At 38.0% G+C, this 17,158-nt stretch overlaps 1 protein-coding gene and 1 long non-coding RNA gene across 2 annotated transcripts in view; one reads left to right on the top strand and one right to left on the bottom strand.

The window, feature by feature from the left end:
* The window catches only part of LOC100890522, a 43,781-nt gene extending 26,715 nt beyond the window's left edge, over positions 1–17,066 (bottom strand). Inside the window, exons 1-6 of the mRNA XM_030996351.1 lie at positions 16,939–17,066; positions 15,863–16,022; positions 3,735–4,094; positions 3,183–3,566; positions 2,722–2,835; positions 22–141 (exon numbers count right to left, since the gene is read on the bottom strand). Coding sequence (XP_030852211.1) covers positions 22–141; positions 2,722–2,835; positions 3,183–3,566; positions 3,735–4,094; positions 15,863–16,022; positions 16,939–17,064 — 1,264 coding nt within the window. The 5' untranslated portion in view covers positions 17,065–17,066. The remainder of the gene's footprint in view (positions 1–21; positions 142–2,721; positions 2,836–3,182; positions 3,567–3,734; positions 4,095–15,862; positions 16,023–16,938) is intronic.
* LOC115928670 lies at positions 7,638–10,252 on the top strand. Its single transcript, XR_004066155.1, has 4 exons — positions 7,638–7,949; positions 9,111–9,207; positions 9,491–9,738; positions 10,076–10,252. It is a non-coding gene; the product is annotated as an uncharacterized LOC115928670 (long non-coding RNA).
* Positions 17,067–17,158: the final 92 nt, after the last annotated feature.

Genomic DNA, 17,158 nt, shown 5'->3' with positions numbered 1-17,158 from the left:
CGTTTTAACAAACGTACTTACCTAAGATAGTCTCGCAATACAATCCAGTGAAACCATTGGGGCATCGGCAAGTAAAAGTGTTTATTCCATCTTCGCAGGAGGCATTGTTTTGGCACGGATTGCTCTGACACTCATTCTCCTCTGCAGAAAAGACCGGGAGAAGAGATTGATTAAAAACACGATCACATGAGTTGATTTCAAGAATTTAGTATTTACGTTTTAACAAGAAAGTCTTTGTGTTTAGCAAGAAATAAAACAAAAACCAACAACTAGACCTATAAAACTACCTATAGAATTTTTCAGTTTATCTTTATAGTATGACTATCTTATTCCTAGATGGGTCTTTATTATCCTCTTTTACACCAGAATTCTCGACATGCCCTGAACTCATAAATAATTTAATAGTGTACGAATTAAGCATACACATCTTACAAAAAATCGTATAGTGCTCCTGCCAAAAAATGTTGGTCTCAATTTTGAAATAGGTAATTCTGCAAATTATTTATATATATATATATATATATATATATATATATGGGAGTGAATAAAATGGTCTAGGAACGTGAGACGTAGCTGTATTTTACGATTTTATTACGAGTTTTCGGCTTGTGATGCCTTCTTCAGTACAGCTACGTCTCACGTTCCTAGACCTTTTACTTCACGCCTACATATTCCGGACCACCCGTTGTCATGTCAGAGTTGAGAATTCTCGCACTTTTATAAATATATATATATTGATTTTGTTTGCAGTGGAAAATGTGATTATTCGCCTGTATTTCATTAAAAAGAATCAGAAACTTAAATTTTGTATGAATCATAAGTACACGTGTAATGTCCTTTAACAATGGTATTCAGGGAAAAATTATGAGAGCCCGGAATAGCATAGGTGTTGTTTTGTACTACAATCACCCACCCTGGCAAACTCATGGAAACGGTACATAGACGACATCTTTTTTTTTTTGGACAGGCTCACCCAGAACATTATCCAAACTGCAAGAAAAAATGAACAATATACACCTATCAAATTCACATTCGAATCATCTAATGACAGGACTCACTTTCTCGACGTTTCACTCCAACAATCCAATAACCAAATAGAGACAGAACTATACATCAAACCTAAGGACTCACACACATACCTCCTGCCATCCTCCTGCCACCCTAGCCACTCCCTCAAAAGCATACCACACAGCCAAACACTACGAATTCGAAGAATATGCTCAAAACCTGATCGTGAAGATCACCACCTCAAACAGCTACAACAGAACTTTGAAGACCGAAATTACCGACCAGACATGGTTAGACAACAAATAGAAAGAGCTAAAGAAAAACCCAGAGAGGAACTACTTGAATACAAATCACGCTCTGAAAAACACAAGGACATAAAGAACTTCCATTCGCAACACAACAAAAAAAATACTACCATACACAGTACACTTCAACCTTTCATCTAGATCACTAGACAATGTTCAAATCACCGGAATCGAATTAATCCACAACAAATCACGCCACACAATCCTCCACGGAGAATCTTTTTGGATATGAAAACTTAAAACCCTACACCCAGATGGGATCAATGTTGATCAATAAGTCAATTAACACACCGACATATCAGACGCACGTAAACTTTTGATCACACGATCAAAAAAACTGCCTCAACACAGATTTTCGATCTTAATTTTAATTTTATTTTAAGTCTTTGATTCTCACGTTTTATCCTTGCAATCGTTATACAATGTAGAGTCAATATACCGCAACCAATCGGACTGCGTACACACCAATGCATTTGAATGATGCCTTCTATCCTCCTCCCTTCCCCCCCCCCCCCCTAGACACAGGTCATGACACCGGCTGTGTCATAGATCAGTAACATCCGTGCCAAAGGTCAGTAATCCACAATTGACCGCACATCCCTAATTACACGTTCACATATATCACATCAACTGAATAAACACACCGCCAGCCCAAAACACAAGCAAGGTAAAACACTTTGAAATTACATAATCATTTCTAAGTTTATTCCGAAAGTATTTCTCGTACTAATTTTTGCTATGTTCATGATGCTTGACTATGATTGAGTGATATTAAGTTTCTATGACGTATACATTTGTTCATACAATGCATTTGTTTTTGTATGTGTTTGCACTTCAGAACCTGAAGAAGGCCTCACAAGCCGAAAGCTCGTAATAAAATTGTAAAGTACAGCTGCGTCTCACGTTCCTAGACCATTTTCTTTTCACGCCTACATTATTTTAGATCCTCTTTCATTTGATGTAACTCATATAATGCATATTTCACGCATGAGTGATTAAAATCAATTTGAAGAGAGGGAACCAAAAAGTAATTTGGGGGACAGTATCTGAATTTCAGGGAGAAAAATCACATTCCAAGAAAGTTCAATTTCTGCCCTTTCATATGACACTTCAATCAGCAAAAATGAACAAGGAATAACAAAGTTATGTTTGTTTAAAATGATGCTTGCATTTCCATAATTTTATTAAAAGAATTCGTTTTCACTGGCTGCCTGTCGTAGCAACAAAAAGAATTGAAAAAAGACTTAACTTCGTTTCGTTGACGATCAGCCATAGACGAAACACTTCAAAAGGGGTGATAGTATCCAAAGAGTATCCCTTGAGAGCGCACAGGGAGGTTCTATTATTATGTGATACGCTATTTACAAGAACGGAAAATTAAAATTGTAAGTATAAGGGGGAGACAAACCTGTTTGACAGTAATCCCCTTTAAAGCCTTCGAGACAAAAGCACTGGAAACCGCCATCGATGTCTGAACACGTGCCTCCATTATGACAAGGGTTACTCAGGCACTCGTTGATATCTGGAAAGTAGCATTGTTCATTTAGTGAAAGTAATCGAAATATTGATATTGTTTCACCTCAACATGGCTATAATATTGTCATTAGTTTTGGGTGATTTGGTGGAGAAAAGCAACAAATTTGCAAAATACCTCGTGGATTTTATAACTTTCATGAAGTGATTAAGATCAATCGTGTTTTAGTTGTTTATCTTATTTGTTAATCAATTAACTGTCGTGCTTTTTTCGTCAGAAAACTTCCCTTTTAAAACTATTTCAACGTATTTCGAGGTTAAAAGAGTTTTCCATGTTTGTTTTTATATATTAATGAATAAGTTTATTAATGTTTTATTGTTAGAAAAAGAACTCACCTTCAGTCCTGTCTGCTGTTAGATTCACTAAGAATCCACTTCCCATAAGCGAACCGACCGCTCTTCGTTTCCTTCTACTGAAGTCCCCAGTATCCGACACAAATCTAAACCACAATTTTCGAGTGGGTGAGGTAATATCTTCAGGCAATTCACTTCCAGTCAACTCCACTAGAATTGTGGGTACTAAAGGACTCCAGCCGTAGCCCACGGTAAGCGAAGAACCGTCGGTGATGTTAAAGAAGTCGAAACGCGCCCTCACGCTGTAATCCTGAGGAGCCATTATCCGCCAAATCTCGTACACGCTGTCGCTTGCATCATGAGGAAAGTCTGGTGAGCGGAGCTGTTGGAGCGTAGATCCGTTCACCAAGATTAGAGGATTGTCATCTGTTACAACAAAAATAGGATAACACTAAATGTGGCAGAAATACAGGTATGTTTTTTCCTACAAAAAAAGACATACGAGAATATTAAGACATTTTAAGATCATCTGATCATTCTGAAGATTCTTAAATCCCTAGAATTTCACCATGACACAAAATCGAATCTTATTACCTCTCGGATCCACAGCGTTCAGTGTTGCCATGAATCCAACGTTAGTAAGTTCGTAATTACTGGAGAATTTGAGCCACATATGGCGGCCATGTGACGTCACAGTCGACCTTAACCCATAGCCCGTCAGCCTCGCAAGTTCTGTGTAACTCAGTGGCGTCAGTCCATCGCCCACAAACAAGAAGTCGAAGTTCGATTCGGTAGCGAAGTCGACGATGTCCAGCCTGACGCTGTGGTTGACAGGGGCTGATACCTTCCAGACGATGTTATCACCGATGTTGTAGTCGGAAGGGTAATTTGGAGAAGTGATGTTCACTGGGACGGCACGCTCAAGGGTGATTTCAGTAACACCCGGTGTTATTGCTGAAAGAAATATTAATATAACCAGAATACTTATGATTTTTTTGTTTAATCCGATGAATAACACCAAAACATATTTTTGAGGGTCAATATCGCTATTCATAAGGACCGCTATTCATAAGGTTCGCTATTCATAAGGTCCATTATTCATAAGGACCGCTATTCATAAGGTCCGCTTTTCATAATTGGAGAAAAGGGTCATTATTCATAAGGGTCATTGTTCACAAGGACCGCTATTCATAATCAAAGAAGAGGGTCGGTATTCATAATATTAGAAGAGGGTTGCTATTCATAATACGAAATCGGGGTCGTTATTCATAAGGGTCCTTATTCATAATATTACAAAAGGGTCGGTATACATAACACAGAAAGAGGGTCACTATTCATAATAAGAAATGAAGGTCGCTATTCATAATACGAAATGAGGGTTGCTATTCATAATGCAAAATGAGGGTCGCTATTCATAATAGGACAAGAGGGTCGCTATTCATAATAGGAGTAGATGTTCACTATTCATGATACGAAAAAGGTTCACTATGCATAATAAATATAGAGGGTCGCTATTCATAATAAGAAATGAGAAGAGAAACGATTTATTGTATCACTCTCGACTCTTAATCCTTGTCTGAATTCAGTTCCCCCCCCCCCCCTCGCTTTCACCTTTCATTAAGTATTAGAGAAAGAAGACGATCCGTTGTACCATTCTCGACCCTTTTTCCTTGTCTGAATTTGGTTCCCCCTCCCCCTCCGGCGCGAAGCGCGGAAGCTTTGATGTTTCATAAAATTATTAGAATAAGAAGAGGATTTGTTGTACCATTCTCGACTATTAATCCTTGTCTGAATTCTACCCCCCCCCCCCCTTACGCAAAGCGCGTAAGCTTTGATCTTTCATTGTTTAATGCAATTATTAGAGAAATAAGATGATTTGTTGTTCCATTCTCGACTTTTAATCCTTGTCTGAATTCAGTTTCCCCACCCCGCGCCTTACGTGGAAGCTTTGGTGTTTCATTAAATTATTAGAGGAAGAAGACGATTCGTTGTTCCATTCTCGACTCTGGCTACGCGCCTGCTTTAAAGGGAAAATGAAACAATCATTATTGTGATAGCACACAATAATGTTAGAAGAAATGAAAAAGAACAACAATTATTGCAACAACCATGGATAAATCACGGCCGGGAGCGTGGGTCGAGTGTCATATCATAGTTTTGTGTTATTGGGCGAGGGGGCGTAACGACCAAGCGAGATTTTGCAATGTTGAATGCTGACATTATGCACTCTAGGAAATCCCTAAGCCCAACATGTACGTTCTTTCCGCTTTAATTATATCTTTCTAGCTATATTTCTAAATTTCCTGGGGGACGTGTCCTCATATCGGGCCCAGGATTGCCGCCCTGTCCATGATTACTACCAACATGAGCTCAAATACAAGCTCAAGCGAGTTTATATGAGCTGAAGCCAAACGAAGGGCAAAATAAGAGTTGTGAAGCGGCCCCCTACCGTTAATTACAAAATTGACTTTGCAGGGCAGGGGCTGTTTTAACGTTTAAATTTGATTCCGTGGCTCGAAAATTACTGTCACTAAGCGCCATTTCCTTGTCTTTCCACCTTTTTTCACCCGACTCCCCACCCCCCCCCCCCCCCCCCACTCATTGTTATCTAGGGTAAGCGTACGCATTTCCCTCTCTTTGAAAGCACCCCTCTATCTCCGGTGTGTAAAGTCAGTATACGGGCCGGATTTTCTCTTTTCTCTTTTCTTGTCTCTTCTCCTTTCTTTTGTCTTCTCCTTTTTTCTTCTCTTCTTTTTAACCTCTGTTTTTGCGCCGCCAATAAGGGGGGGCGGCCGTTTCGGCACCGAGTATGCCTGTGGTGTCCAGTGGCGTTTCTGGCGTTTGTTCTCGTTTGGGGGGGGGGGGTAAGGGGGGCGCAAAAATGTATCTTTTACCCCTCTTTATTTTCTTTCTCTTCTCTTTTTTGCTGAGGGGAGGGGGAGGCAAGGGCATTTCGATCCAAACCTTGTTGGCGGAAAAATCGCAACTGACATCCCGTTTCTTTACTTTTCTTCTTTCTCTTTTTTCTTTCACCTTTTTCTCCTCTTTTTTATGGGGGAGGGGGTGGAGGCAAGCCCCCCCCCCCCCCCCGATTAGCTTCTTTTCCCCCATTTCTTTTCTTCTTCCTCTTCTTTCTTTCCTTTCTCTCCTCTTTACCTTTGCCTTCTTTTCCTTCTCTCTCTTTCTCTCTCCTTTTTTTTGGGGGGGGGGGAGGGGGGGCGGGGGGCATTGCATTTGCCACCTCGCCCCCTGGATCCGCGCCTGGATATACGGACGGTAAACGGTACGAAAAATGGCCGGTATAGGCAGGGGCGTCGCTAAAGGGGGGAGGGTGAGGGGTGCGACACCCCCCCCCCCCCACCTGTCGGGATATTGTCGGTAAAATTGCGCTGCTGTCGGGGGAAATGAGAAAAGGGGGAGGGGGAAATGAGGGAAAGGAAAAGATAGAAAACAAGAAAAGGAAAAGATAGGAAAAAAAGGAAAGAGAAAAAAGGGAGAAACCGAGAAAGAGAAAATAAAGAAAAGGACAAAAGGACAAAATGAGGAAAAGGAAAGGAAAGAAACGGGGGATGAAAAAGAGGAGAGAGAGAGGGGGGAAAGCCTGAGAGAAGAAGGGTGGGAGTAAGAGAGAGAGAGAGAGAGAGGGGGGCTTGGGGGTAGTTGCCCCCAGATTTGAAACGTGGTTTTTTTTTTTAAATCGATACCAGTGATTTACAAATGTTGCTGAAATAAAACGATTTTCCAAGTTTCCGAGATTTTGTTCACTTTTTTGTAAATCATACTTTTATATGCGTTTGTTGAAAAGTGACTAATTCCAAAATTTATACTCGGGCTGATATGCTACTTTAGTAGCTAACGTGTCATGGTGTGAACCCCCCCCCCCCCCCACACACACACACACACACACATACACCTTTTTGTAAAGGTATGTTAATGTGGAAATATAAAGAAAGAAAGAAAGGTGACCTGCCGGTTTCACAAATGAGGTATCAAAATATGCTCATCTGACCGTAATTAAATGCCTAAAACCCCCGAGCTTCCGGGGGTATGCAGACCCCACCAAAAGCCCTTTGGCGGGCCCCTGGAACCTCATCTGACCTTATTTTAATGCTTAAAACACCAAAGCTTCCTTGACCCTCACCGGGGCTTTGCCCCCGGACCCCACGCCAATTTAAACAATATTGCCCTACTTTTTCGCAGTGTATATGCTAATGGTCCTGTCAAACTCCGTTTGTTTTCGATGTTAGGAAAGTTTCAGGAGATCAAGTTTTTGGATAAATCAAGTAAGGTTAATTAATATGATTATTAGTATCCTGAGGCATGATAATTCATGGAAAACTGAAATCTTGAAACTCTTCATTGGCTGAAATTGAAAAGCTTCTGTGTGCCTGGATCTGACTAAGGCTATATAATTTGTAGTTCCATAAGTCCTACTAAAAGTTACTTTTTACACAAATATTATTTTCGTATAAACAATTCGTCCCTGTTTTCACGAAGTGACGGTAGTGAGGAAAATCGCACATATTTTCACTTTTGATTTTTTGGCATTTTTGGACATCATTCACTAATACCTTGAACCTCACAAAATTTCAGATCATAATAATGTCTAATTATGTCACTATGACGATGACGTAAACAAGAAAATACCTAGCAAAAGGATTTTCTGTTTTCACGAAGTGACGGCCAAGTACGCGCTTAACAGCCGTCAATTCGTGAAAACATCGTTTGCTCTTTTCCTGCTTTTAATATTTTCACGAAGTGACGGTAGTGAAAATTTCGCAGTTCGGAACAGTCACAGACCATGTAAAGGTGAGTTTTTAAATGTTTTTTAAAGGTAAATTAATGTGGTACACTCTTTTGATTCATTCTGATTCTTTGTAAGCCATAAATATGTCCATGAGCACAGAAATGTGTGAAAAATACACCGCCGTTCCACATATCGCCCCATATACTTATTTTCATGTAAGTGAATAAAGGAGTGATGTATCATGTGATCCAAAACTAAAAAGATCAACTTATATACATCTAGACTAAATAACTTAAGTGAAGAGTCTTTCTTATTTAGCTCCACACCAAATATTAATGCTATTAGGTTCTTTTAATATCTGCTTAAGTTATAATTTTGAACAAAGTTTTACAGAAAGAAAGTTAGATAGATTAGATCTAACAGGCCTAGAGTCTAGGCTAGACTCTAGTAGAGTAGAGCTTTACTTTTATTTTTTCAGTACTTTACTATTTAGCTAATTTGTTTTAGAGTCTAGAACTCTAGTTACTCTAGATCATCATTTTATAATTATCAGTTTATGTCAGCCACTTCTCATCAATCTAGAATCTAGACTAGAGGTGAGTAGATCAGGATCTAGACCAGACTGAGACCTTTCTTGTAAGGCGTGCCTGGGGTTAAAGAGACTTCAGGGCTCCAAGCCCAAGGCCAACATCAACATGGCCAAGGGCAAAGGGAGTTATGAAAATTATCATCATGCTGAGCTGAGATGACCTGGGATGTAGCTCCTCCTGGTTAACTGTTAGGGAATTCAATGATTTGCCTTACAAGCAAAGAAGGACATGAATGAACATTTAATTAAAAATTGGAAATTAGATACAGTCCTGCCCTGAAAATGAATAAATGGCACCATCCGAAAAAGGAATACTTTTGTTTTGAGACTGAAGTAATCATGAGTAGTCTACCTTTTGGGGAACAATGTCTACATGTTTAGCTTAGTTTCTCTCATTATCTGTACTCTGTGTCTGTTATATTCAAAGGCAGCACTTTAGTACCCTTGGTCCCTCACCCTATACAACAATTCTTTTAAACAATTGTTCTTGATACCAGCAAATGTTGCCCAACTCCACTTCGTATTTTAAAGAATTTTCCAAGCAAGCACCATACCAGATGATGTACATGTCTCACTACCAGTACCTACACTTCAGTGGTAATGACATTATGATGATGTTTTTGCTTTCACTTAGTTTCAGATGCAGTAGATACAATTTTCACTTGTATGAAGGAAGCACTGGGAAAGTACATCTACTTTTCAAGAATGCCACAGGCCAGAAACAAATCCAGGTGAGAATAGTTTCATGATCTGTTAAAGAAAATCACACTTTAGCAGCAAAGTACTAAGCACACTCACTGCGTATGTGCATTGGGGTGGTTATGTTTGGTAGGGACAATTGGAAAATTCTATTTTGGGGTAATAGGGGCAATTGAAAACTTCTGTTTGGGGTCAGTTATGCCTAGTAATTAATTTGATGTACAAAAGATAATATTGGATTCATTTCCTTACCTCTGCCTGCAAATAAATGAAAGAAAATAACTTGTAATTATTTCTTTCATTCTACAAAATTAGATTGGATACAGGGACCAACATGCTGGTAAGATGGGTCCTTGATACTTCACTGAACACAGAGCTGCAGAATGTGACCTGGCAAAGTGACCTAAGAGTGGGAGCGGTATGGAACCGTTGAAGCAATTCACCGAACACGTACAGTCAGAGCTGCATGTGTGACTTGGCATGGTGACCCTTAAAGTCTCCTGACGGCTCCGATTGCGATTCTGATGATGACCCATTGTCTATGCTTCTGAGCGAGTCAAAAGGTATCTTCTTTTCTTCTTGATTGTTACCCAATAGTTAAAATTTGAGATATTCTTAATTGCTTTTAATGCTTAGGTCCCTTAGTTAAGGGAATGAGTGGTCCTATCGAGGTCAGCATCTAATTTTTTTTTTCATCCTTAACAAAAATTGCCAATACTAAGGTGATACCAAATAAAGTATTTAATTCATTAAGAGCCTCTTTAAAAGTTGGTACCAAAACTACACAAAATAATTTCGCCCAATCATAATGCACTGTAAAGTTTCCCTTTCATAATTGAAATTCTGATAATGGTTTTCTATTGATTGTTCTTTCTCTTATTTCCTTTTGCTTTCACGCAGTCTAGATGAAGGATCTTCGCTGCTTCAACAACTATTGCTTGGATGACATACGTGTGAAGAAACTTGAAGAACTGTTGTTGAAGAGCATGCTTGAGAAACTAGAATCAATTACATGATCGTTTTGACAATGCTTCAATGTTTCAATACCTCAATCTCTCTTTTATACTGTTTTATTTTTTAACATTTTAAATATCATAAACAAAGCAAACTCCACTCATAATTGTAATTGTGTGTTGTAATCGCAATGAAATGGATTGATTATAGAATCAATGAATTGATTTAAAGCAAACTGGTAACATTGTCCATGATTTCTGAAACAATGAACTGAATAGTCGTACAGGTGTCAGTTTTCTGTTACAGTATTGCAATGAACTCCTGCACACATAAATCTTTATTATTCAAATGTATAGCTCAGAACAGCTATTCATCAGGTATACCTACCTCAATTAAATGCATATTAGAGTTTTCGATTCCAGTTCCATGAATCCTCATATCGTATCTTTGTATTGAGGAATTTGTTTATCTATTTTCTTTAAATGTTTGTATTCACAGGGGTTGATGCCTTCATTGGAACATGAATATAAGTTACATTTCCACAATTGATTTTTCTTTCAAAACACAATGTTACTAGTTCACATTTAAAGTTTTTATTTTTACTTCTATAGTCATTCTCATCATAATTGTATTTGGTACTTCAAACTATCTTATAATCATACAATATAATCATAATGTTGCTGTTTTGAATTTTATCTGTTTGATGAGAAATGAAATTGTTTAGTCAAATTGATATTTCCATGTTTATCATGCATTGTTCAGCTGATAATTGTTTAGTCAGAGATTACATGTTTGCCTGGGTGAAGACAACCTTTTAGCATTTGTAAACTTTGTAGCGTTTGAGACTGTGTACTAAATTTTATTGAAATACCCTAGAAAGAGATTGTGTAAACTGACTTGCTTCTGAAACTCTACTCACAAGATATTAATGAAAAACAGTAATGAACAAAAAAGTAATGATTATGATTATATTAGTCATATTTCCCATTAAAAAATAGTGCCATCTTTTTTTTCAAGAACTGCCTCGTTTTGTTACGATCAACATGTAAACCTTTCAGCCAGAACAGGATAACCATGGCATGCAAGAAAGAGACTATACCACATAGTACTGTTTTGAATACCTCTTTTGTCTTCAGGTAAAAAAATCTGTGCAGATGAACCTTTAAAAAAAAAGAGTTTATTTAGCAACCAGTATATTTCAGCATGCTAATGATATAAAATTTCTTATTCATTTTGTTTTGGAATGGTATTTTGAATATAGATTTATTTCTTTGTTGACTTAATCATACATGTAGTAGATGTATGTCAAGCATTTTGTATGTCACATGTGGCATTTATTTGCTTTGATTGCTGAATAAACATGATAACCAGGACATTATGAAGAATAAGTTAAAGACATTTTAGCATATTTAGTACTGTATAATGTGCTAAATAACCTTTGTATTCCGTGGCTGTATACCTGATGAGTCTTTTCCACAAATTTCTAAATGTACATTTCAAAATGCAATATAGTATTGATGATAATGTTTGGTATCAATTATTTAATATTTTTAATTTATTCTCCATTTGCCACTTGCTGTTCTGGTTCCAAATGTTTGAATTAAAACTACTCAGTCAAAATTCATTTTCTGTGTTTATATTGCAGAGTTGAGTAGTTAACTACAGATTATGGTCAATGATCAATACTGAATCTTTTTCCTTCATTCAAAAATATTTCTTAACATATTTGCTTTATTTCCTATATGAAAACATATATTTAGCTAGGCCCCTCCCTAAAATTTTAGAAATTCCTCATAGTAATAGAGTAGCAAAAGCCCTAATATCACCCGCATGATTTTCAACAAGAAATGGCAGAATTTGTGTGATATTAAGGGAGATGAAGGGGGTAAAGAGAGAGAGAGAGAGAGAGTGAGAGGGAGACTACTTGAACGTGTTCTTTAGTGCAATCTTTAGTTCCTACTACATACAATATACCTGATAATTAAACCTCAAAGAATATTAAATACATATCCATTTTTAGCTTAAGATTAAAGAGAATAGCTTATTAATCATTTTAAAAGCACTTTGTGCCAATATCCATCTGTGCTATTGATAGTTAATTTATTGTGAGCCGTAGCTTCGTGAACAAAAACTGACATCATACATCTAACATCATAATTATACAAAGAAGAAAAGGTGCTCTTATTTTATCCATACATCTATTAAACAAGTAATTTTACCGCATTTCAGTGTCTATCTCATGAAATTGCTTCACACAATAAAAATCCCATATGTTTTATACGCGCTCGGCTACGAGCCGTCACTTCGTGAAAACAAAATACAAGCGTTCTATGTGATTTGTGTTTTCACGAAATGACGGTTAAGTTAAAAGTTCATATAGAGACATTCGGTTTATTCTTATCAATAAAAAAAAAAAGCTACCAAACGAGGAAAATGTACTCTATCTCTCAGTTCGCATTATTTTATCACTACATCAATTAAACAAAACATAATGCTGTTTTTAGTGTCCATTTCGAGAATTCCATCCACAAGGGGAAAGTCCCATACGTTTTACGCGCGCGGCTACGTACCGTCACTTCGTGAAAACAAAATCAAAGCGTTCTATGCAATTTGTGTTTTCACGAAATGACGGATGTGTTAACAGTTCACACAGAGAAATGAAAAAGCAGCTACAGAAAGAGGAAAATGTACTCTTTCTCACAGTTCGAATTATTTTATCTGTACATCAATTAAACAAAACTTTTTGCCGTATTTAGTGTCCATTTCGAGAATTCCATCCACGAGAAAAAAATCCCATATGTTTTACGCGCGCGGCTACGTACCGTCACTTCGTGAAAACAAAATCACAGCGCGTCCTTGAATTTCGTGTTTTCACGAAGTGACGGTAATGTTTACAGCTCATTTCCTCAAAAAATATAAGAAATAATGAAAATATTTAAAGATAGAACTAAACATTGAGATATTTTCTATCCCAGGATATAAAATTTATTTGCCTTTGATAAATTAAAGAGGTTGAGATTATGGCTTGAACCTTTAAAAGCGATTTATGCAAAACTAACTTTCTTTTAGTTGCGCGCTCTACCGTCACTTCGTGAAAACAGGGACGAATTACTAGTTTCTTAAAATAGCAAATTAAGTCATTAAATGGCTATGATAATGAGCATGCTTGTTCTACTTAATGTGCCAGTGGCGTAGCCACGATAAGCTTAGTCGGGGGGCAGTGTGTTGGGGCAAGATTTCCCACGAGCGGGACAAATGACGATAGGATTATGTGTGTTTTCCTACTTGTTTTCACCGCTGTAGCGGGGGAAATATATTAGCTAGATTATGGGGATGTCTATAATTATCAAAGCTAAAAAGTAAAATAATTTTTAAAAATACATAATACAGGGGATGCAACCGTTCGCATAATGTCTTACGGTAAAAAAAAAATCGTATCTGATTCTGAATATCCAACTTCCTTACTTATATGGAAAATATGTCGTGCGACATTGTATATTTACGAAAAGCTTGAATATGGTATATAACTTAAGTCCCTACAACCCTCTCTCTGTCGCTCGAAGGCAACACTGATACAACCCCACGGCCCCCACCCTTAAACACACAGAGGCTACGCCATCTATGAACTACTTGGACGAGAATTGTCGCTAATATGTACATGTACCAAGGGAATACTGCCGGGAGGGTGGGCAGAATGGCGCAGCGGGGTCGGGCTTACTTGGGGGGGGGGGGGGGCTGGTGACCGGAATGTAAGACACGTTCATTATTGGGGCACGCCTTTTTTTCAGAAATGTGAGTTTTCAATAAATATTTTCTTCAAATGTTTGGGACCATGTGGCCTACCCCAACCCCGGCCTACGCCCCAGCCACTGCCTACGCTGTGGGGTGTCCTCTAACCAGCATGTCGCTTTCTTATTAACATTTAGTTTATTGCTTATGTCATGTTGACTTTTTCGGTATTATGAATAGAGACCCTCTCGTAGCATTATGAATAGCGCCCCTCTTCTCCTATGATGAATAGCGAACCTCATTTCGTATTATAAATAGCGACCATCTACTCCTATTATGAATAGCGACCCTCACTTCATATTATGAATAGCGATTCTCTACTTCTTTTATGAATTGCGACCCTCATTTCGTATTATGAATATCGACCTTCATTTCGTATTATGAATAGCAACCCTCTACTCCTTTTATGACTAGCGACCCTCATCTCGTATTATGAATAGCGACCCACATTTCTTATTATGAATAGCGACCCTCATTTCGTATTATGAATAGCAACCATCTACTCCTATTATGAATAGCGACCCTCATTTCTTTTTAGGAATATCGATCTTCATTTCGTATTATGGCAACCCTCTACTCCTATTATGAATAGCGACCCTCATTTCATATGATGAATAGCGACCCTCATTTCGTATTATGAATAGCGACCCTCTTCTCCTATTATGAATAGCGACTCTCTTCTCCTATTTTGAATAGCGACCCTCTTCTCCTATTATGAATAGAGACCCTCTTCTCCTTTTATATATAGCGACCCTCTTCTCCTATTATGAATAGACACCCTCATTTCGTATAATGAAAGCGACCCTCTTCTCCTTTTATGAAGAGCGAACCTCATTCCGTATTATGAATAGCGACCCTCTTCTCCTATTATGAATAGCGACCCTCTTCTCCTATTATGAATAGCGAACTTCATTTCGTATTATGAAGAGTGACCCTCTTCTCCTATTATGAATAGCGACCCTCATTTCTTTTTATGAATAGCGACCCTCTTCTCCTATTATGAATAGCGACCCTCTTCTCCTATTATGAACAGCGACCCTCTTATCCAATTATGAATAGCGAACCTCATTTCGTATTATGAATAGCGACCCTCTTCTCCTATTATGAATAGCGACCCTCTACTCCTATTATGAATAGCGACCCTCTTTTCCTATTATGAATAGCGACCCTCTTCTCCTATCATGAATAGCGAACCTCTTCTCCTATTATAAATAGCGACCCTCATTTCGTATTATGAATAGCGACCCATATTTCTTATTATGAATAGCGACCCTCATTTTGTATTATGAATAGCAACCCTCTTCTCCTGGACTCCTATGGAAGGGCAGGTAGATGTGCTTGCCAGAGGGCCACCTCACTTCACAACTGCTGCTCACTTACTGTGGAATAATTTAACCCACCGATATCTCTTCGTAACCGCCAATCTGTCAATACCTTCAAAAATTATCTCAAAACTCTCCTTTTCTGTTAGCAATATAACTGTTAAGCGCATTCGAACATTTATATGAAAAATGCGCTATATAAATACATTATTTATATTATTATTATTATTATTATTATTGTTATTATTATTATTATTATTATTATTATTATTATTATTATTATTGTTAGATTTATTAATATTATAATTATTATTATTATTCACGGTCAAAGGGGCCAGCTAGTTGATTATATACAATAATGGGAAACAGAAGGCTTCAGAAAGCTACAATTGGTCGCACATACATTCCTTGTTTTAACCTTTAGACAAAGTCCTTTCCATACAATCCCAAAATATTTCGAAGAAGCAACTCCTCAGCAGTTTCAATAGCATGTAGAAAATCATTGGATTACGTAATAACGTGGTGGACAAGGCTTTTGAAATTGCGTGTAATGTTTTGTTATGTTGTTGCTGTTCTTGTTAAAAGTCTTCCCAACATATTTTCCCTGTACACGGGTACTCACCTCCTGAAACCACAGCTGTAATAAATGACTGAAACTGTGAGATTCGAGTGAAGACGCCGGGCAAGAGTGATCCTGCGCATCCTCCTTCAAATATTGTTGTTCCGACCAGATGCCATCGACCATCATCACCCTCACAGGTCAAAGGACCGCCCCTGTCTCCCTGATGTTTGTAATGATAAACACGAGACAGTGAATTTAATTGGATGACTTTCAAACTAAATCAAGTATTCTACGTAGGACCACACACATGTGCAGTTTTCGAAAAGGTACATGTATTTGGAACTTAGAAGTTTGATATATAAAGGGGTAGTTAAAGTATGCCCAATTTCTGAAACAAAGACAAAAAAGTTAAAAAATTGAAAATTACTGAGTGAAAAAGAACACCCTTGCAGTCAGTGTCACAGTTATAAGGGAAACGGGAGTAAAGCCCAAATAATAGTTCTAATGAAAATAAAATATGATGGGAGAGCAGAAAAGCAACTTGGGTAAAAGGTAATGACTCAATCCTATGCCCTTATTTCCTTCCATGCCGTCGAGTAGAGAGGTTTGACCGCTATACTGGGAATTCGAAGGTCATGGGTTTGACTCCCGGTACAGTACTGATGTCCTTTGATAAGGCCTTAATCTACATTTGCCACTCCATACCCAGGATTGAATGTGGACACTGTAGAGCACGAAGCCTGTGTGATAGTTAATGTTTAATACCCTCACGGTGACCATGCGGTAGAAATACTCCCCAGAGACTGGAGATGCTGCACATTTTACGTATGAATGAATCCGGTGTCCGGGATAATAATATCTTTAAAGCGCTTAGAAACGGTATTTTGTCTTTAGCACTATACATGTATAAATCTAGATTTGTCATTATTATTAGTAATAGTATTAGAAGTATAAGAAGTAGCAGTAGTTGTAGTAGTAGAAGCAGTAGTACATGTAGTAGTAGTAGTAGTAGAAGTAGAAGTAGTAGTAGCATTCTCTTTAATTAAAACCTCATAACAGTTGCCTTTTGTGTCCGATAGCGCCGCCCCACGACACCTGTGCCCCCCCCCCCCCACATACCCATAGATAGCAGTTACCTGACAAGTATCAATTCCACCTGGTGCATATACAGCACATATCATTTCTTCTGCCAGAACCCCTTTGTAGGAAAGATTAGAATTGCACCAGTTCTGATCAGGAAGGTTCACCACTGCTTTTTTCATACTCAACGTCAACGCTGCGAAAGATTAAAGTAAATCATCGTTTACATCTTCTGTAAGAAAACGAATTTCAAGTAAAATTATCATCAAATTTTTG

This window comes from Strongylocentrotus purpuratus, unplaced genomic scaffold (assembly GCF_000002235.5).
Source record: "Strongylocentrotus purpuratus isolate Spur 01 unplaced genomic scaffold, Spur_5.0 spur5_scaffold_3, whole genome shotgun sequence".
Classification (NCBI taxonomy): domain Eukaryota; kingdom Metazoa; phylum Echinodermata; class Echinoidea; order Camarodonta; family Strongylocentrotidae; genus Strongylocentrotus; species Strongylocentrotus purpuratus.
Note: the sequence above shows the minus strand (reverse complement) of the source record. Positions and strands in the feature narration are given on the sequence as shown.